The following is a 20,556-nucleotide window of genomic DNA, read 5'->3' on the forward strand; positions in this document are numbered from 1 at the left end:
AATTAAAAAAAAAAACCAGTGCAGATAGCCATGTACTCACCACCCACAAAAATTGCTGACACCTTAGAATTACACCCTGGATGCCTCTATGCCTGCGCCTCCTCCTTTCTCTCTCTCTTTCTTTTTTTTATTTTGAGACAGAGTCTCACCTTGCTGCCCAGGCTGGAGGGCAGTGGCTCCATCTTGGCTCACTGCAACCTCTTCCTTCCGGGTTCAAGCAATTCTCCTGCCTCAGCCTCCCGAGTAGCTGGGACTACAGGTGTGCTGCACCTCCTTGCCCAGCTAATTTTTGTATTTTTAGTAGAGATGGGGTTTCATCATGTTGGCCAGGCTGGTCTCCAATTCCTGACCTCAGGTGATCCACCCACCTCAGTCTCCCAAAGTGCTGAGATTATAGGTGTGAGCCACCACGCCCGGCCATATTTCTCTTTTTTCTTACTTATTGGCCTCATGTATGTTCCTTAAATAAGTTTCAGATGAGAATTGCTCAGTTATCGTGTGTGCAACATGTTCAACTTTATTAGGCTTTGAAGGAGATGGAGCCAATTCACACTCCCGCCCAAGGTAGACGAGAGTCCTCACGGACCCATATCCTTGCCGAATCTGAAACCGTTCAATTTCATAATATCTGCCAAGCAGTGAGAGTAAAATGCCAACCCATTGTGACTTTAATTTGCATTTCCCTTATTGTTAATGATACTGAACATCTGTCTTGTTTATATCTTCTATGTCCTTAGTGATTCTTTCATCTTTTTGATGTGTCAGGCACTGACAGTTTGTCAAAAAATCTCTAATTATATTGGTACCAGCATTATCAAAAGAAAGGGAAAAAACTGTATTTATAACAATGAATTTGTTCGTTTCTCCATGATTTGCTTTCTGTAGTTTGAGGGTGTGTTATCAGGTGCATAAGAGTTCGGAATTGCTGGCATAAAAATACTGAAATTAAAAAAAAAGAATTCAGAATTGTTTTATCTTCCTGGAGTTATAAATTTATTCTGTTTCTAATAATACTTTTGCCTTGAAGCCTAGTTTATCTGTTATTAAATGAAAATTTTTTTTTCCAGACAAAGAAAAACAATTTATTTTCTTTTTTCTTTCTTTCTTTCTTTTTTTTTTTTGAGATGGAGTCTCACTCTGTTGGCCAGGTCAGAGTGCAGTGGTGCCACTTTGGTTCACTGCAACCTCCACCTCTCGAGTTCAAGCGATTCTCCTGCCTCAGTTTCCTGAGTAGATGGGATTATAGGTACGCGCCACCACTCCCAGCTGATTTTTTTGTATTTTAATAGAGATGAAGTTTCACCATGTTCGCCAGGCCAGTCTCAAACTCCTGACCTCAAGTGATCCACCTGCCTCATCCTCCCAAAATGCTGGGATTACAGGTGCCACTGCGCCCAGCTCCCCTTCTTCTTATCTGAATCAAATTAACTTCCAAACTTCCAGTCGGCCTCAGTGAGAAATGACTCAGTTTCTTATTTTTATTTATTTATTTTTGAGACAGAGTTTCACTCTTGTTGCCCAGCTGGAGTGCAATGGCATGACCTTGGCTCACCGCAACCTCTGCCTCCCGGGCTCAAGCAATTCTCCTGCCTCAGCCTCCTGAGCAGCTGGGATTACAGGAATGCGCCACCACACCCAGCTAATTTTTTTTGTATTTTTAGTAGAGACAGGGTTTCTCCTTGTTGGTCAAGCTGGTTTCGAACTCCCGACCTCAGGTGATCTGCCCACCTTGGCCTCCCAAAGTGCTGGGGTTACAGACATGAGCCACCATGCCTGGCCCAATTTCTTATTTTTTAAAAATAGGTTTATTATGGAAACTTTTAAACATATACAAAAGTACAAAACCGTATAAAATAAACCCTCCACATGCCCATCAACCAGCTTAGACATACACCAAATCAACATAATTATCCTCTTTCCATATTATTTTGAAGCAAATCCCTTATGTCATGTAAATTAATTCTTAAATATTTGAGTATAATATTTTATACTCTTTTTTTTTTTGAGATGGAGTCTTGCTCTGTTGCTCAGGCTGGAGTGCGGTGTGTGATCTCGGCTCACTGCAACTGCTGCCTCCCAGGTTTGAGTGATTCTCCTGCCTCATCCTCCCGAGTAGCTGGGACCGCAGGCGCCCACCACCACACCCAGCTAATTGTTTTTGTACTTTTAGTAGCCGGTGATCCACCCACCTAGGCTTCCCAAAGTTCTGGGACTACAGGCATGAGCCATGATGGCAGGCCAGATATTTGAGTATATATCTCTAAAAGAAAAGGGCTCGTTTTTAATTTTTGTTTTCTTTTTCCAGAAAGGACTCTTAAAAAAATTCCGTTACCATCTTATGACAATAATTCCCCAACATCATCAAATGTTATTTTTTTACAGGTTTTTTTGTTCAAATCAGGATCTAAATAAGGTTCACAGATTGTGATTGCTCAAAGTCTTTTAAATCTCATTCAATCTACAGGTTCTTACTCTATCTCTTTTACTTTCCGTGCAGTTTTTTAATTGGGGAAACCAGGTCATTTGTCCTTTATATAAAAATATTTTGCTTAATGAAATTATATAGATAATGAGCTTTAGAAATATATCTTGGACATAACAAGTGTTGGAGAGGATGCAAAGGAAAGGGAATCCTCGCATATGGTTGGTGGGAATGTAAATTAGTATGGCCATTCTGGAAAACAGTATGGAGCTTCCTCAAAAAACAAAATAAAAATAGAACCACCACATGATCCAGCAATCCCACTACTGGGTGTGTTTCCAAAAGAATTGAAACCAGTATGTCAAAAAGACATCTGCACTCCGTGTTCATTGCAGTTTGATTCACAATAGCCAAGCTGTGGGAACAACCTCAGCTGTCCGTCAGTGGGTGAATGGATCAAGGAAAGGTGGTACAGGCTGGGCGAGGTGGCTTGTACCTGTAATCCCAGCACTTTGGGAGGCCAAGGCAGGCGGATCACGAGGTCAAGATTGAGACCATCCGGGCCAACACAGTGAAACCCCATCTCTACTAAAAAATACAAAAATTAGCTGGGTGCGGTGGCGTGTGCCTGTAGTCGCAGCTACTTGGGAGGCTGAGGCAGGAGCATTGCTTGAACCCAGGAGGCAGAGGTTGCAGTGAGCTGAGATGGCACCACTGCACTCCAGCCTGGAGCCTGGCGACAGGGTGAGGCTGTCTTAAAAAAAAAAAAAAAGTATTTGTAACAATTTTTAACAATACAATACATTGTTACTGACTGTGGTCACCATGTACAATAGATCTCTTGTACTTATCCCTCTCATCTAACTGAAATTTTGTATCCTTTGACCAATATCTCCCAACACCCCCGACTCCCTCTGCCAGCCCCGCCCAACCACTATTCTCCTCTTTACTTTCCTGTGTTCAACTTTTTTCTGAGACTGGGTCTTGCTCTGCTGCCAGGCTGGAGTGCAGTGGCGCAGTCTCAGCTCACTGCAACCTCTTCCTCCTGGGTCCAAGCAATTCTTCTGCCTCAGCCTCCCAAGTAGCTGGGTAATTTTTTGTATTTTTAGTAGAGACGGGGTTCACCGTGTTAGCCAGGATGATCTCCATCTCTTGATATCTGCCTGCCTCAGCTTCCCAAAGTGCTGGGATTACAGGTGTGAGCCACCACACCTGGCCTGTGAGTTCAACTTTTTTGGATTCCACAGTATAAATGAAATCACGCATACTTGTCTTTCTGTGCCTGGCTTATTGCACTTAACATAAAGTCCTCCCGGTTCACTCCTGGTGTTGACGGTGACAGCTCCATGGTTTTTTTTAGGCTGAATAGTATTCCGTGGTGTACATATACCACATTTCCTTTTTTCTTTCTTTCATTTTTCTTTTTGACAGCGTCTGTCTTGCTCTGTCACCCAGGCTGGCTGGAGTGCAGCGGCGCGATCTTGGCTCACTGCAACCTCCACCTCCCGGGTTCAAGTGATTCTTCCACCTCAGCCTCCTAAGTAGCTGGGACTACAGGCACCTGCCACCACTCCTAGCATATTGTTATTATAATTTGTATTTTTGGAAGAGACGGGCTTCACCATGTTGGCCAGGCTGTAATGCCAACACCATGGGAGGCCAGGCAAGCGGATTGCTTGAATCCAGGAGTTGGAGACCAGCCTGGGCTACACGGTGAAACCCCCTCTCTGCTAAAATACAAAAAAATTAGTCGGGCGTGGTGGGGCGCGCCTGTAATTCCAGCTGAGACAGAAGACTGAGACAGAAGAATCGCTTGAACTCAGGAGGCGGAGGTTGCAGTGGGCGGAGATCGCACCACTGCACTCCAGCCTGGGCGACAGAGAGAATCCATCTCAAAAAAAAAAAAAAGTAACCCATAATTTCACGGTAGTTTGCAATCTTACTACTGTCTCTACTGTCTTTGAATTCCAGTGTGTGTCATGCACTCACAGCACACCTCATTAGGACTGGCCACATTTCAAGTGGGGAGGCTGATCCAGGTAGCCTGGGGGGCCACGCAGCGAGCGTGCAGGGCTGGATCGTGTCTGTGAAACTCACTTTGCAAACTTCAGTGCCCCAAACAAAATATGGTTACAAAGTCATACCCGGGCTCGAATTCCGCCTCCCACTCCTCGCTGTCTGCCCCAAGGCCCTTCCGCCCCGTCCTGGCCACGTGACCTTGGGAGTCCCTTTGCCTCCAGAGCCTCCAACTGCACACCTGAGAAATGGGCCTGGTGACTCCTGCTGGTGGCAGCGGTGGCGCGCGTGGGGCGACGCGTGCGGGGAGTCAGGCGCCCCCGAGTGTTCGCGGTAGGAAGGCGTGAAGCCTGCGGGCGGGTGTCGGGGGCTCCGCTGGGGGTCACGACAGCTCACCTGGGGCAGCCGGCATCTCTGGAGGCGGCCACAGGGTGGCGCTGTGGGTCAGGGGCCCGCTGAGAAGCGAGAATAATTAGTAGCCGCCTGTCTGGGGGCCCCTTCCTGGGGGAGGGGAGAAAGGAGTCACGTGGTTCCTCTGTTACCGGAGGGAAAACAGGCGAAGAAGTGTATCCCCCACCCAACCCCCCATCCGAGTCAGCCAACACTGTGGCCATGGGAGGAGCCGGGTTTGGAGTGGGAGGATTCTGGGTGAGGTCCTGGTTCTGACCTCTGAGGGACCTTGGGCTGCTCGGCCTGGTCTCCCACCTGTAGACGGGACACCCGTGCCTCCCTGCAGATGCCACCAGTCTGGTGCCGAGCCAGGGTCGCTGCGTGCCTGGGATGGAGAGGTGAACTTTGAGGGACGAGGATAAAAATAACAGCTGCCGTGCTGAGCTGAATGCCTACTCTTTGCACTCTTAACAGCCCGTGAGGTTGGTACGGCTGTTGCCCTCGTCTGACAGATGGGGAGGCTGAGCCTCCAAGGTCTGGTGTGGCCTGACGTGGCCTAGCAGGGCGGGACCCTGACTCCAGGCTCAGAGAGACCTTGGCTTAGACGGGTTTGGATGAAGCTTCTCCTGCATCTCCCCCTACACTCCCCCACCTCTTCTTTCCTCCCTCAACTCTGGGCTCTCAACCCCTCTGGCCTCCTTTCCTCAGGCTTCCAGGACCCACAGCCAGGGGTCTCCATGCCCACAGCTCAGGCCTGGCCAGCCAGAATGGTCCTCTGGCCGCAGTGGTGGTTTCGAGACAGGCATGGGCCAGCATGGCCGATGCTGGGACTCTGGCTGAAGCAGTTGGGAAACCTGCCCGGAGGCCTGGGGGGCTGGGAGCCCGGAGCCGGGAGCCCAGAGGCCTGGGGGGGCTTGCTTGAGTCTTGTCTCCCCCTTCTATTTTGTATTTCTCTAGGGAGACAGGGTCTCACTATGTGGCCCAGATTGGCGAGTGGTGGCTATTCACAGGGCAATCAGACTCGAACCCTGGCTCAAGTCATCCTTCCACCTCAGCCTCCTGAGTAGCTGGGACTACAGGTATGCCCCACCACACCCCACTCGGCTTCACCTTTACAGAGGAGCTGCTGACTGTGAGCTGGCTCGTGCCTTAGAATGCAGACAACACACCTCCAGCCTTCCGCCTGCCTCCCACACTCCCACCCATCTGCACCCCTTCCCCACACTGACTCACCAAATCTAGAATCTGATCACTGAAGGGTCCCTCACAAGCCCTTGCCTCCAGCAGAAAGGAAGGCTTGGCTCCACTCTTTTTTTTTTTTTTTTTTTGAGACGGAGTTTTGCGCTTGTCTCCCAGGCTGGAGTGCAATGGTGAGATCTCGGCTCACTGCAACTTCCACCTCCCAAGTTCAAGTGATTCTCCTGCCTCAGCCTCCTGAGTAGCTGGGATTACAGGTGTGCACCACCACGCCCAGCTAATTTTGTATTTTCAGTACAGACAGGGTTCTACCATGTTGGCCAGGCTGGTCTCGAATTCCTGACCTCAGGTGATCCGCCCACCTCAGCCTCCCACAGTGCTGGGATTACAGGCATGAGCCACGGCGCCCAGCTGGATGAAAACATTTTATGCCTCGAGTTCTAATTCAGCAGTCCTGTCTCCCTCCTTCTGCCCCTGGGAGAACTTCTGCTTTCCCTGAATGGGGCTGTGAAAGGATGGGCTGGCGCATGAGCCCAGGTGACCTAATTTGAACAATGCGAAGGGGAATTCTGAGATTTTGATACGCATGATGGTCTCGGGCCCTATGCGCGTCATGGGGAATGAAGACCCTGGATTGAAATTGGAATTGGAACCCAGCCAGGAGGAGCAGGCAGCACAGGGTTTGGCGGAGGGTTTTGGGTGACAGGGACATTACCAGGAGGCAGGGTGCGGGAGGGCGTGCGATGGTGTCAGGTGCTGGCTTCAGCGGCGAACACCCTCCCGCTGCTCCGGGCCTCCCCATGGAGAAGCTAGAAGCTAAAATACGACCCTATTTTGGGGGCCTGAGGCGAACAGGAGTCACTTCCCTGCCAGAAGGGAGATGTTGCTTCAGCCTCTACAAGGCCAGGCCCTCCCGTACGTGCCAGTGGCAGGGTGTGGGCCCTGAGGGTGTGGCCTGAGGCAGAGGACACAGGCCACCGAGTGCGAGAGGACCTCGGCTGCTGAGGGGCTGGGGGCCTGGCACGCAGACATCACCTCCCTCCATCTTCAGGGCAGCCCTGTGAAGTGGAGCTAGGGCTTCCCCATCTTATAGATGAGGCTCAGAGAGACCAAGTCACCTCTCCAAAGTCATTCAGTAGCAAGGGGCAGAGCCAGGATTTGTCCGGGTCTGGGTGATGCCTGAGATGTGCCCCTAACCCTAACAGTAGGGGTGGGTGGGGCCTTGACAGACAGAAGGAGCAGCCATTTCCTGGGCACCTGCGGGGTACCTGACCCTCTGCACACACAACGGCTCAGAAGCCAAGAAGGCAGACCTGGGAAGCTCCAGCCTCCGGTGGGCATCTGAGTTACTGCCCAACTGCAAGGAAGCCCTTTCCTCTCGGGTCCTCACTGTTGTCCCCATCTGTGCTTCCAGGGGATGCGGTCACAGTCCCAAAGGCCTCACTGCTGTCCCCATCTGTACTTCCAGGGGATGCGGTCACAGTCCCAAAGGCCTCACTGCTGTCCCCATCTGTACTTCCAGGGGATGCGGTCACAGTCCCAAAGGCCTCACTGCTGTCCCCATCTGTACTTCCAGGGGATGGGGTCACAGTCCCAAAGGCCTCACTGCTGTCCCCATCTGTACTTCCAGGGGATGGGGTCACAGTCCCAAAGGCCTCACTGCTGTCCCATCTGTACTTCCAGGGGATGGGGTCACAGTCCCAAAGGCCTCACTGCTGTCCCCATCTGTACTTCCAGGGGATGGGGTCACAGTCCCAAAGGCCTCACTGCTGTCCCATCTGTACTTCCAGGGGATGGGGTCACAGTCCCAAAGGCCTCACTGCTGTCCCCATCTGTACTTCCAGGGGATGGGGTCACAGTCCCAAAGGCCTCACTGCTGTCCCATCTGTACTTCCAGGGGATGGGGTCACAGTCCCAAAGGCCTCACTGCTGTCCCATCTGTACTTCCAGGGGATGGGGTCACAGTCCCAAAGGCCTCACTGCTGTCCCCATCTGTACTTCCAGGGGATGCGGTCACAGTCCCAAAGGCCTCACTGCTGTCCCATCTGTACTTCCAGGGGATGCGGTCACAGTCCCAAAGGCCTCACTGCTGTCCCCATCTGTACTTCCAGGGGATGGGGTCACAGTCCCAAAGGCCTCACTGCTGTCCCCATCTGTACTTCCAGGGGATGGGGTCACAGTCCCAAAGGCCTCACTGCTGTCCCATCTGTACTTCCAGGGGATGGGGTCACAGTCCCAAAGGCCTCACTGCTGTCCCCATCTGTACTTCCAGGGGATGGGGTCACAGTCCCAAAGGCCCATCCAACTCTTTTTTTTTTTTTTGAGATGGAGTCTCGCTCTGTCGCCCAGGCTGGAGTGCAGTGGCACGATGGTTCACTGCAACCTCCACATCCTGGGTTCAATCGATTCTTCTGCCTCAGCCTCCCAAGTAGCTGGGATTACAGGCACACACCACCACACCCAGCTAATTTTTGTATTTCCGGTAGAGACAGGGTTCCGCCATCTTGGCCAGGATGGTCTTGAACTCCTGACCTAAGGCAATCCGCCTGCCTTGGCCTCCCAAAGTGCTGGGATTACAGGCACGAGTTATCCCGCTCAGCCTCCTCCTTCTTTCAGGAGTTCGAAACCAGCCTGGCCAACATGGTGAAAGCCCGTCTCTACTAAAAATACAAAAATTAGCCAGGTGTGGTGGCTGGCACCTATAATCCATTTGGGCTTCAGTGACCAAGGCCTCGGCTAGAGCTCCAGCCGCTCCTTTTCTTTAATGCCCACCTTCCTCTCTGATTGGCTGCATGTGGGCCTAAGGTTTTGCCATCCTGGGGTCCCTGAGCACCCAGCTGCTTTCCCACAGACATGCCAGTTCTTGCAGGGAGTAGGAGACCATCATTCCCCCTCCATCTGTGCCCCCACACCTGTTCCTGTCCACCTCTGACTCAGGGTGGTGTCTCCTGCCCAACAAGCCGGTGCCTCCTCGGCTGGAGCTCTGCTTGATCTGTTTCTCATTCTCTTCTGCCTCCCTTAGGTTCACTCTTGGCCCCTGGTGCTCCGTAGGCCTCCCTCTCACAGCCCTTGTCTCACTCTTTCTCTGTCTCTGACTCTCTCGGTGCCTCTTTCTGTGTTTGTCCTCTCCCTCCCCATCTCTGTCACAGCCTGTCCCTGTCACTTCCTCCCACGTCAGTGTGAAATATCCCTTCCACGCTCACAGCTCTGTCACCTCTCCCTGAACCCTTCCAGCCTGTGTGCACTCACCCTTAGGCCCTGCACCAGGTGTAGACGATGGCCCAGAAGAAGGTGAGGCAGGAGGGGCTCCGACAGGCCTGGTGGGGAGGTTCCAGAGGTGGCAAAGGGAGGATGATGAGCTGAGCCTCTGTCCTGCTTAGCAGGAGCCCCAGGAGGCCAGAGGTGCTGGCCTCCAGACCCTCATCCCCAAGGGGCCACATCCGGGAGAAAGTGACCCTGGTGACAGGCAGAGGGTCAGGAGCTCTGACTCTGGATAGGGCTCTGTGGCTGTTCCTCTGTGTGATGTCTCTAATTCCCCCACCCTACCCCTGTCTTTCTCTAAGCTGGGGACACCCAGGGGTCTCTTTTTGGCCTCCCTCAGCTGACAGCAGCCTCCGCCCAGCAGGGGCTCTGGCTTACTTGGCCTGTGACCAAAGCCCCTGCAATTACACTGGCCAGCTCCAGCGACCATGGCCAAGGAGCCCCAGCTGCTGTCCCAAGCCTGAGTAGGGAGTGACAGGGATTTGCCCATGGTCCCACCAGGTGTCGGTGACAGGGCCCAGGTCAGGAGCCAGCTTCAGGACTCAGCCCAAGGCTGAAGGGTGGGGGCCCAGGTGCCAGCTACATCTTTGTCGGTTTGGTTCAGTGCTGAATGCTTTCTGCTAAAACAAGGCCTTCCTTACTCACAGAAGATGCTCAACAGGTATTCATTTCGTGACCTTGAGATGACCTTTAGAATCTCTAGGGGATGGGGCTGGAGTGTGAGCTGAGGGCCAGGATCCAGGCACCTGCTTCTGGCTGTGGGATTCCCACAGGGCTGTGTGAAGAATGTCCTTGCAGGTTCCAGGAAGTCATGGAGTGAGGGGTGGCCAGTGATTGGGGCAGGGGCAAAGCTAGGCTTGGCCAATTTTGCCAAGTGCCCCTTCTGTCTGTCCTCACCTCTTCTCCAGACCTGCCAGCATCTGAAGGTCACATGAACAAAATCCTAGCCGCCGTGCTGCGCCTGGCCAACCTTTATGAACATTCTGTAGTCATTACAAATGGAAGGTTGGCTGCCATGGCTCACGCCTGTAATCCCAGCACTTTGGGAGGCTGAGGTGGGTGGATTAAGAGGTTAGGAGCTCGAGACCAGCCTGGCCAACATAGTGGAACCCCATCTCTACTAAAAATACAAAAAAGTTCGCTGGGTGTTGTGGCGTACGCCTGTAATCCCAGCTACTCAGGAATCTAAGGCAGGAGAATCACTTGGACCTGGGAGGCATGCCACCACACCCAGCTAATTTTTCATAGTTTTTATAGAGAGGGGTTTCACCATCTTGGCCAGACTGGTCGTGAACTCCTGACCTCATGATCCAGCCGCCTCGGCCTCCGAAAGCGCTAGGATTATAGGCGTGAGCCGCTGCACCTGGCCCTTCCTCCCCACCTGTCTTCCTCCCTTTCTTCACATGCAGGATACGCTCTTCATTCTCTCCATCTCGTCCACCACTCCTGCTCCCCCAGGTGCTGTGACCGAAGTGAGGAAGAGCGGGAAGGGCAGGGTAGAGGGGTCTCCCTGCTCTGGCTCTGCAGGGATTCTGATGGGGGATGAGGAGGGCTTGGCAGCATTTCTAAGGCCCCTTCAGCCCGCCCCTTTGCACGATTCCAAGCTCTGTGACATCTAAGGTTCTTACACCCCCAGACGCAGCAATCCCCCCATTTCAGCACCACAGGAGCCAGCGTGGAGTGAGGGATCAGAGGAGCGGCACGAGGAGGGAGGCAGGTGGGAGGGCTGTGAAAGAGGAACAGGTGGGAGAGGGAAGGTGAGTCAGCCCCGAGCAGAGCTGAGCCAGCAGGAGCCTCCCTGCAGCTGCGGGCTCTCAGCACCCGTGGCCCCCTCCCCCACACTGGCACTGTCCTTTGGCACTCCAGAAGTCCTGGCTTTGGGCCTTCACTTGACTCTTCTGTGTGACCCTGCAGGGGTCACCTTGCATGTGACCAGAGAGACCAGGCCCCTCCTAAAAGAGCAACTTCCACAAGTACCTGAGCAAGCCGAAAACTGGCGAAGTCCCTGGGGGGACCTTGGAATGCCCCATGTTGCTCTGGGTGGTGGATGGCAGGCCCTCTTGGGGGTAATCCCATGGGTACCCCTTCCTTACTGTGTGTCCTGGCCTCTCGCACATCTTAAGAGGAGGGCGGACATCTGCTAAGATGTTCTCCAGGTGAAAGGTTCTGAGTCTGGGGCGCCTGAGCCTGAGTCCTCTTCAGTTACGGCTTGTAGCCCAGGGAACCGTTGCATTCTGGGGAGGAGGGAGGAGACCCGGCGAGACCCACTCAGGACCTGCAGGGCTGGATAGAGGGACGTGTCTCATGAGCCTCCGGGGTCGGGGGTGAGACCCTGGGGTGTTCTCACCCAGGAAGCGAACCAGGGGTCCTTCTGGAGTGTGGACAGATGCACCACTGAATTTCTTTCTTGCTGAGTGGCCCCCACAGGCTCTTGGGCTGGGGGCCAAAGACCAAAGGTGCACTCTGTGAAATCTGGGACTGGGCAGAGGAGGAAAGGAAGCAGCCCCTCCCGCTCATCAACCTCCACCTGGGAGAGGATGGGGTGAAGGACAAGCAGGGTCCTGGGTCTCTGACCGTTCTCACTTTGTTTCCAGCCACCCCACAACTTGGTTCTCTAGGCCTCCATTTATTTCCTCATCAGTAAAAGGAGGCCATAATTCTTGTCTGGTTTCCCTGTGGAGTTTCCTAAGAGTTCGATGAACCCAAGGACGTGAAAGGTGTTATGCAAATGAGAGACATTATGAGTTATCTACTGGGAGGCTTGGATCCCGAGCCAGGCTCCTTCTCCGGGAAAGAGGCCGCCAGTTTCCCTGCGCAGCATCGCAGCATATGGGGCGCGCAGTGATTTACCCAAACAGCAGCCATGCTGCCAGGGCTGGTGAGACGTGGTCATTCACAAGGCAGCCTGCTGTGCGTCACTGCAGTTAAGCTTGTCTGCTGGTTCCCTGTTTCCCCCCAAGGCAGGGGGCACCTTTGTGTGGAAGATTCCTGGGACTCGAGGGTGCCTTCTGCTTCCTTACATGTAGAATAGCAGTGGACTGGGAGGCCTCGAACGCCGAGGCTCTGGGATAGATGGCCAACTGTGGCCGCAGCAGCCTGCTGGTCACAGGTCCTTGGCAATGTGACTTTGCCTTTTCCCAAAGGTGGAGTTTAATTTCCCAACCATAGAATCTGGGCTGCCCTTGTGACCTGGATGGGCCGATAGACTGCATGGAAGTGACGTTATGTCCAAGTTCAAGGCTGGGCCTCCTGAGACCTTGCAGCTTCTCCCTTCACCCTCTTCGGTTGCTCCCAAGTCGCCATGAAGGGATGTGACACAGCGTATTGGAGGAGAAGCAAAGCCCCCCAGAAAGCAGCCAGGCCAACCGCTGACATACGCATGGGGCCATCGAGGGTCCTCCAGGCTCACCAACATTCCAGCTGAGCCCAGGAAAGATCAGCCAGGAACCCCAGCCCACTCACAGTGCCCTAAGAGAGGAGAAATCATTGCTCTCTGTTTTGCACTGGCTTGTTACATAGAATAGGCTAACTGAAGCCAGAGAAGGGAAGGGACTTACCCAAAGTCCCACAGACGGCAGGGACCAAGGCTGTCTTGGTCAAGTCTGTGACCAGGCTTCCCGGCCCCTGTGCCCTTCGCACCAGCGCTGTGTGCATCTGCTGAGGGAGGTGCTCATTGGGTGGGCCCTTCCCACTTCCACCTGAGTTAGCAAGGGTTGGCTGACATCCACACAGGGCTGAGGGAGGGGTGATTAATCCCATTCTGCAGATGATGAAACTGAGGCCAAGAGCTGACAGTCACATAGCTACTAAAGAACAGCTCTGACATCAAAGCTTTTGGTTCTTTGATGCCAACTCCAGATCCTTCTGTTGACGGGTGGGAAGGCGAATGGCAGGTGATAGAGTTCCCTCCAAGGGTCAGTCTCTCAGAAATGGCCAGATACACAGGCACACACACTACACAGGCAGACACACAACACACACAGGCACAATTACACGTGTGCTCGCTCGCCCTTTCTCTCCTTCTCACCCCTCCATCTTCAACCAGTTTACTCCTACTAGCATATAATTTATTAAAAATATATAGTTACAGCCAGGCGTGGTGGCTCACACCTGTAATCCCAGCACTTTGGGAATCTGAGGCACATGGATCAGCTGAGGTCAGGAGTTTGAGACTAGCCTGGCCAACCTGGTGAAACTCCATCTCTACTGAAAATACAAAATTAGCTGAGTATGGTGGCACATGCCTGTAATCCCAGCTACTCAGGAGGCTGAGGCAGGAGAATCGCTTCAACCCAGGAGGCAGAGGTTGCAGTAAGCTGAGATAGCCCCATTGCACTCCATCTGGGGCGACAGAGCGAGACTCCATCTCACAACAACACACACACACACACACACACACACACAGAGTTACAAACTCCATTGTCAATCTGGGCGCCCCTGTGCCCGGAGGGACTGCAGGGAGAGAGGGAGGGACGGTCCCTCATCCCGCCCCTCGACGTCCCACCTGTGCACTCAAACCCAACACCATCCAAATCAGAGGTGGTTGGCTCTGAGGGCCTCTAGGGGCCAGCCAGCTGAGCAGGGGACAGGGCTAGGCTTGATGGGCGGGGTGGGGAGGAGTGCTCAGGGAGGGACTGCATCTCCTTGTCCTGCAGGTAAAAACAGCAGAAGATGATTTTGGTGTCTCCATTTATAGATATTTACAAAAGAAAGTCATGAGCAACAGGCCACAGTCATGCAAAAGAAACGCACCCCCCTCCCCCCTCCCAAAACTCACCCCCTGCCCGCCCTGAAACCCCGAGATGTCCCTCACCCAGCGGTCCAGCCACCTTCCCCAAGGTTCTGAGAGCAAAGAGGGCACGTCCGTGAAGAGTCAGTGGGGGAAGAGTGGTGGATCCGGGACCCAGAGCCACCAGGAGTAGGCACTGGGGGAACTCAGGCTGACGGGGCCGAGCTCTTCCCAGGCCTGGGTGCTAGAGTCAGGAGGAAGGGGTCCCCCAGTCTTTGAAACCCCATCTTCCTCCAGAAGGTCCAGGGAGCCAGGGTCAGCTCTGTCCTGAGTGTGGAGGGGGTGTCCTGGCATCCCACCCCCGGCAGAGGCTCTTGCGGGCAGTGGCGTGGCTGGGCCTGGAGGTCAGATGGCAGACTCCCTGCGGTAGGAGATGTTGTCCAGTGGGAGGGAGGCCTGCATGCGCTCCAGGTCCAGGTGGCTGCCCAACTCCAGCATCCGGATGATGCCCGCCTCCTCCTTGGAGCCCGCCTCCAGGCCCAGGCCCGCGGCCACCACAGCCGCTGCGGCCGCCTCCTCCTCCATCTCCTCTTCCTCCTGGCTCATGAGGGCCAGCTCGTTCTCGTAGCAGAAGGCACTGGGAGGGGGTGGTGGGGCGGGTAGCACGGTGATCTTACTCTCCTGCAGCTCCCGGGCAGAGCAGCAGGGCGTGCCAGCCACCTCGTAGGTCTTGTGAAAACGTGAGTAGTCCACCTTGTAGTGGCTCTTCTCCTCGAAGACCACGGGCTCAAAGCGGTGGCCCCACAGGATCTCGCTGGCCAGGTAGGAGCTGCGGGCCTGGGTGGTCATGGCCGTGGCCTCCACCATGCCCTCCAGGATGACCACAATCTCGAAGTCCTCTGACTCCAGCTCCTCCTTGCCCATGCCGTAGAGCGGGCTGTCCTCGTCGATCTCGTGGACGATGATGATGGGTGACACCAGGAAGATGCGGTCCAGGCCAATGTCATAGCCCACGTTGAGGTCCCGCTGGTCCAGGGGAAGGTACTCGCCCTCCTGGGTCATGTAGGGCTTGATGAGCTGGGCCCGCACGTGGGCCTCCACGATGTGGCTCTTGCGCAGGTTGCCCACGCGCCACATGAGGCAGAGCTTGCCGTCGCGCACTGAGATGACCGCGTGGTGGCTGAACAGCAACGTCTGCGCCCGCTTCTTGGGGCGCGCCATCTTGGCCATGATGGTGCCAATCATGAAGGAGTCGATGACGCAGCCCACGATGGACTGGACCACCACGGCGATAACCGCCAGCGGACACTCCTCCGTCACGCACCGGAACCCGTAGCCGATGGTCGTCTGTGTCTCCACGGAGAACAGGAAGGCACCCAGGAAGCCATTCACATGCATGATGCAGGGCTTGGGGGCTGCTGGGGTCGCCCCGCTGCCACCCGCCGGGCCCCCCGCCGCGGGCACCCCTGGACTGGCCTCTAGGTCACCGTGGAAGAAGGCGATGCACCAGAAGAGGAGACCAAAAAAGAGCCAGGAGACGAGGAAGGCCGCGGAGAAGATCATGAGCATGTAGCGCCAGCGTGTGTCCACACAGGTGGTGAAGATGTCCGCCATGTAGCGCTGCGACTTGTTGCTCAAGTTGGCAAAGTACACGTTGCATTGGCCGTTCTTCTTGACGAAGCGGTTGCGGCGTTTCCGCCGGGGCACGTGGGCCTGGCCGTTGCGGCTGTGTCCGTGCATGTCCTGAAGCCGGCGTGGTCACCTGGGAAGACGCAGGGCCTGTGGAGGAGAAGCCGGACTGGTGAGACACTGGGGAGCGAGGGGCCCCCACGGGGCCACCCAGACTCAGCTCCAAGATGCTCAGAAGCAGGTGTGCCTGGACCAGAACCGAAGACTTCCTCTGCCCCCGCAGGTGGAGGATGGCAGTGGAGGTGATTCTGATGACAGGATCTGAGCCAGTGCCCCCGAGCCTGGCCCAGCTTCGAGATTGGGGTCCACAGACCAGGAAGCTAAAGCCATAGGATCCAGGTTCTAATCCCTGCCCCTCAACACTGTCCCTCCAGCCTTCCTATGCTCACTGTTCTAGAAGCTTCCTGATGCCTATCTTGGTTCTCCCTGTCCCTCTGTCCTGCTTGCCCTGAGCATAGGGAGCTGCAGAGGCTCTGGGCCTGCTCCCCTCCCTAGATTCCATCTCTGCACTTTTTGACTTCTCCAGGTCTAAACTTCCTCCTGTGCAATAGCTGCTGGCCACCTGTGGCTCTTTACATTTAATTAAAACTAAATAGGCAGGGCATGGTGGCTCACACGCGTAATCCCAGCACTTTGGGAGGCCAAGGCAGGTGAATCACCTGAGGTCAGGAGTTCAAGACCAGCCTGACCAACATGGTAAAATGCCGTCTCTACTAAAAATACAAAAATTAGCCGGGTGTGGTAGCTCAAGCCTGTAATCCCAGCTACTCAAGAGGCTGAGGCAGAGAGTTGCTTGGGAACCTGGGAGGCAGAGGTTGTGGTGAGCCAAGATCGTGCCACAGTACTCCATCCTGGGTGGCAGAGTGTGACTCTATTAAAGAAAAAAAAAGCCGGGCGTGGTGGCTCAAGCCTGTAATCCCAGCACTTTGGGAGGCTGAGGCGGGTGGATCACGAGGTTAAGAGATCAAGACCATCCTGGTCAACATAGTGAAACCCCGTCTCTACTAAAAATACAAAAAATTAGCTGGGCATGGTGGCGCGTGCCTGTAATCCCAGCTACTCGGGAGGGTGAGGCAGGAGAATTTCCTGAACCCAGGAGGCGGAGGTTGCAGTGAGCCGAGATCGCACCATTGCACTCCAACCTGCGTAACAAGAGCGAAACTCCGTCACAAAAAAAAAAAAAAAAAAAAAAAAAAACCTAAATAAAATGTTACTGCAGCTCCTTCCTTGCACGAGCCACATTTCAAGTGATCAGGAGCCACATGTGGTCAATGGCCACCACACTGGACAGAGAAGACAGGAGATTTCTGTCACTCAGAAATTTCTGGCTGTGCACAGGGTTTCACATGTGTGATCCCAGCACTTGGGGAGGCTGAGATGCCAGGATCCTTTGGGCCCAGGAGTTTGAGACCAGCCTGGGCAACAGAGTGAGACCCCATCTCTACAAACAATAAGAAAATTAGCCAGGCGTGGAGGTGCATGCCTGTGTTCCCAGCTAGTCAGGTGACTGAGGCGGGAGGATCTATTGAGCTCAGGGGGTCAAGGCTGCAGTGAGCTGTGATCGCGCCACTGCACTCCAGCCTGGGCCACAGAGCCAGACCCCATCTCAAAAAAAAAAAAGGAAAGTTCTACTGGGACCTGCAGCCCCACCTGGGTATGAACTCCTTTCTTAGACTCTTCTCTCCCAGAGTTGCTTTGAGTCCTTCAGCCCAAATTCCTGTCCAGGGCCCCAACCTGTTGGGAGCAGCAGTTGGGGAAGAATCCAATGTGACAGTCAGGATGGAGGACGGGGGAGCCCCCATCTTCAACTCCTCTGTAGACATCAATATTCCCATGTCCCAGGTGACCTACCCAAGGCCACGAAGCTGACCGTGGATGTGAAGTCACGTGGTACCAACATTGATGAGTGGATGGTGGGGAGACAGGAAGTGGGAGGGGAGGACAGACATCAGGAAACTCTGTTCACCTCGGTCAGCCTCAATGCCCTCATCTTTAACATGGGGACCAAAACTCCCTACCTCATGGGACCTATGGGGACAGTGGGCTCTGGGTTAACCACCACCCTCCTGCTTTCCTTCCCACACCCCCCAGGAGCTGGTGACAGACAGGGCTTGCCTGTCAAGCATCCCCAGCTGTTGCAGCCGAGGGGGCCTCTCCCTCCACTGGGTGGCGGGATGTGCACAGGACCCGTAGAGGACAGATCCTCTCTCCGCCCCTCCCAGCCGTTGGGTCCCCAGGGAAGACACAGTCCTGCCCCGGGTGCCAGCAGCTGGCCGGGCCAGGACCGGGCCTGGGTTCCCAATAACATTTTGGCCCAGAATTACATAAGGCTGGAATTTCTATTTTCTGTTCTATTCTTCTTCCTGATCTAATTGTGCATCTGTGGCAATGTTTATACACTTCCCCGGTTCAGGACAACTCGGTTGCCGCAGCAACTGGTACGCGCCAACGCTGTAATTTAGAGATCAACAGCCTCAGAACCCGCCTCTTTCCCAGAGAAACTCCCTCTCCCGGCCCCCACCCCCTCCCCCGCAGTCACCCACCCTGACTCCCCTGGTTCCCGAAGAGCTCCCCGGCTCCTGCAGTCCTGGGTTGAAGCCCCAGATTCACTGTGAGACTTGGGCAAGCTATTGACTACTCTGAACCTGTCTCCTCATCTCGAAAATGGGGCTGGCTGGGCACAGTGGCTCACGCCTGTAATCCCAGCACTTTGGGAGGCCAAGGCAGGTGGATCACCTGAGGTCAGGAGTTCGAAACCAGCCTGGCCAACATGGTGAAACCCCATTTCTACCAAAAATACAAAAATTAGCCAGGCATGGTGGCACACGCCTGTAATCCCAGTTACTAGGGAGGCTGAGGCAGGAGGATTGCTTGAACCTGGGAGGTAGAAGTGGAGTGAGCCAAGATCGTGCCAGCTGCACTCCAGCCTGGGTGACAGAGTGAGACTCCATCTCCAAAAAAAAAAAAGAAAAGAAAATGGGGCCAATGAGATATGCTGGAGACATGCAGGGTCACACAAGTGTGGGCTCTAACTCGATGCTGGCTCTTCACAGCTGGGAGGCCCACACCCTCCATGCCCCTCCCGCAGCATCCCAGCAGCCAGGGCTCCAGGGGGAAACCCTGGGGTCTGGGGCCATGAGCACCTTCTGCTCTGTAAATAGTTTTCAGGGAGGCCTTACTTGGCTGAACATCTTCCCCCGTTCTGTTCCACTGCTTGAAATGCCTTGAGGACTGTCAGGGCAGGAGCATCAGGTCCCCGAGTTCAGGACCCTCATTTTATGTCTGAGGCCCAGGACATCCGGAGATAGGAAGGACTCGCTAAGAGTCCCAGAGCGGGGCCAGATGGGCCCCTGAGCAAGGCCTCCTCACCCCCTTCACCCTGAGAGCTCCTCATCCACTTCCTCCTTGGAGGGGTCTGGGGTGGGTTTTGGGGCAAGAGAAGAGAAGAAACCAGCCAGTCCAAACTGGACCACTATCCACAGGTGTGCAAGAGAGAGGCAGAGGGCACAGGGTGTGACAGCCCGGGGCTTTGATGGGTGAGATCACTGAGCTCTAGAGAGGGCAGGGGGCCTTGCCCAAGGCCAAACACAAGCCCAGGGTTCCAGGGGATCCCTGGTTCTCTGCCTGGAGGAATTGGCTCCTGACCTAGTGGGTTCACCTGGTGTTGCCGGCAAGGGAGCCGATCCCCTGATGGCCACCGAGATTGGGCGTCCCCTCGCCAACAGGGCCCACTCCTCCCCATTAGCGAGTGCCCAGGGTCAACCCTGAGCTTCCACAATCCCCGGCCCCCACCAGCCCACTGGGCTCCACAGTGCAGCCTGATGGGGACATAGTTTACCCCTCACCCTGGCACCTTCCCCAGAGCCCACAGCAGGTGTCCTGAGCCCTTGCTGTGTGCTGGGCCCTGTCTGGGGTTCCCAGTGCTCCCAGCACATCCTGGAGCTTAGCAGGAAAGCTGCCTCCCTGGCACTCCTCAGACCTGGCACCCTTCCCCATGGAGCAGCCCCTGTGACACCCGATCCCCCTGAAGGTCCTTGGTCTGCAGTGACCTGCTCAAATACGTACACGCTGCTACCAGCACAGACGGTTTTAGGAGTGAGAGGTTCAGCTACTATTCAAGACTGACCCATGCAAGGCCTGGCAAAAAAGTGAAAAGTGGCCGGGCTTGGTGGCTCATGCTTGTAATCCCAGTACTTTGGGAGGCCAAGGCAGGTGGATCACCTGAGGTCAGGAGTTCAACACCAACCTGGCCAACATGGCGTCCCTACTAAACCGTCTCTACTAAACATACAAAAGAGTAGCCGAGCATGGTGGTGTGAGCCTGTATTCCCAGCTACTTGGGAGGCTGAGGCAGGAGAATCCCGTGAACCTGGGAGGAAGAGCTTGTAGTAAGCTGAGATCGCACCAATGCATTCCAGCCCCGGGGACAAGAGTGAAACTCTGTCTCAAAAAAAAAAAAAAAAAAAAAAGTGAAGCATATGAGCTTAGCACTGTGTTCTCATGTGACAACCACCAGGAGATGGTCAGGTTTTCTCCTCCTTGTCACATGGGCTTCCTGGGGAAGGCCAATGATGGCAGGAGAGGGCCAAGAGGCCTTGACAATTCAGCACTGTCCTCGTCTGACTAGTGATACCTTTTAAAAAAGAGCCCTGCCATTGCGGTGGCTCACGCCTGTAATCTCAGCACTTTGGGAGACTGAGGCGGGTGGATCACAAGGTCAGGAGATCAAGACCATCCTGGCCAACAAGGTGAAACCCCATCTCTACTAAAAATACAAAAAAAATTGCTGGGCATGGCGGCGGGTGCCTGTAATCCGGCTACCTCAGGAGGCTGAGGCAGGAGAATCGCTTGA

At 54.6% G+C, this 20,556-nt stretch overlaps 1 protein-coding gene across 4 annotated transcripts in view; it reads right to left on the reverse strand.

The window, feature by feature from the left end:
• Nucleotides 1–13,961: 13,961 nt before the first annotated feature.
• The window catches only part of KCNJ4 (potassium inwardly rectifying channel subfamily J member 4), a 32,734-nt gene continuing 26,139 nt past the window's right edge, over nt 13,962–20,556 (reverse strand). For all 4 annotated transcript variants that reach the window (XM_035272702.3, XM_035272699.3, XM_035272708.3 and 1 more), the window contains exon 2: nt 13,962–15,794. In XM_035272702.3, coding sequence (XP_035128593.2) covers nt 14,421–15,755 — 1,335 coding nt within the window. In that variant the 5' untranslated portion in view covers nt 15,756–15,794 and the 3' untranslated portion in view covers nt 13,962–14,420. The remainder of the gene's footprint in view (nt 15,795–20,556) is intronic.

This window comes from Callithrix jacchus, chromosome 1 (assembly GCF_049354715.1).
Source record: "Callithrix jacchus isolate 240 chromosome 1, calJac240_pri, whole genome shotgun sequence".
Lineage (NCBI taxonomy): Eukaryota > Metazoa > Chordata > Mammalia > Primates > Cebidae > Callithrix > Callithrix jacchus.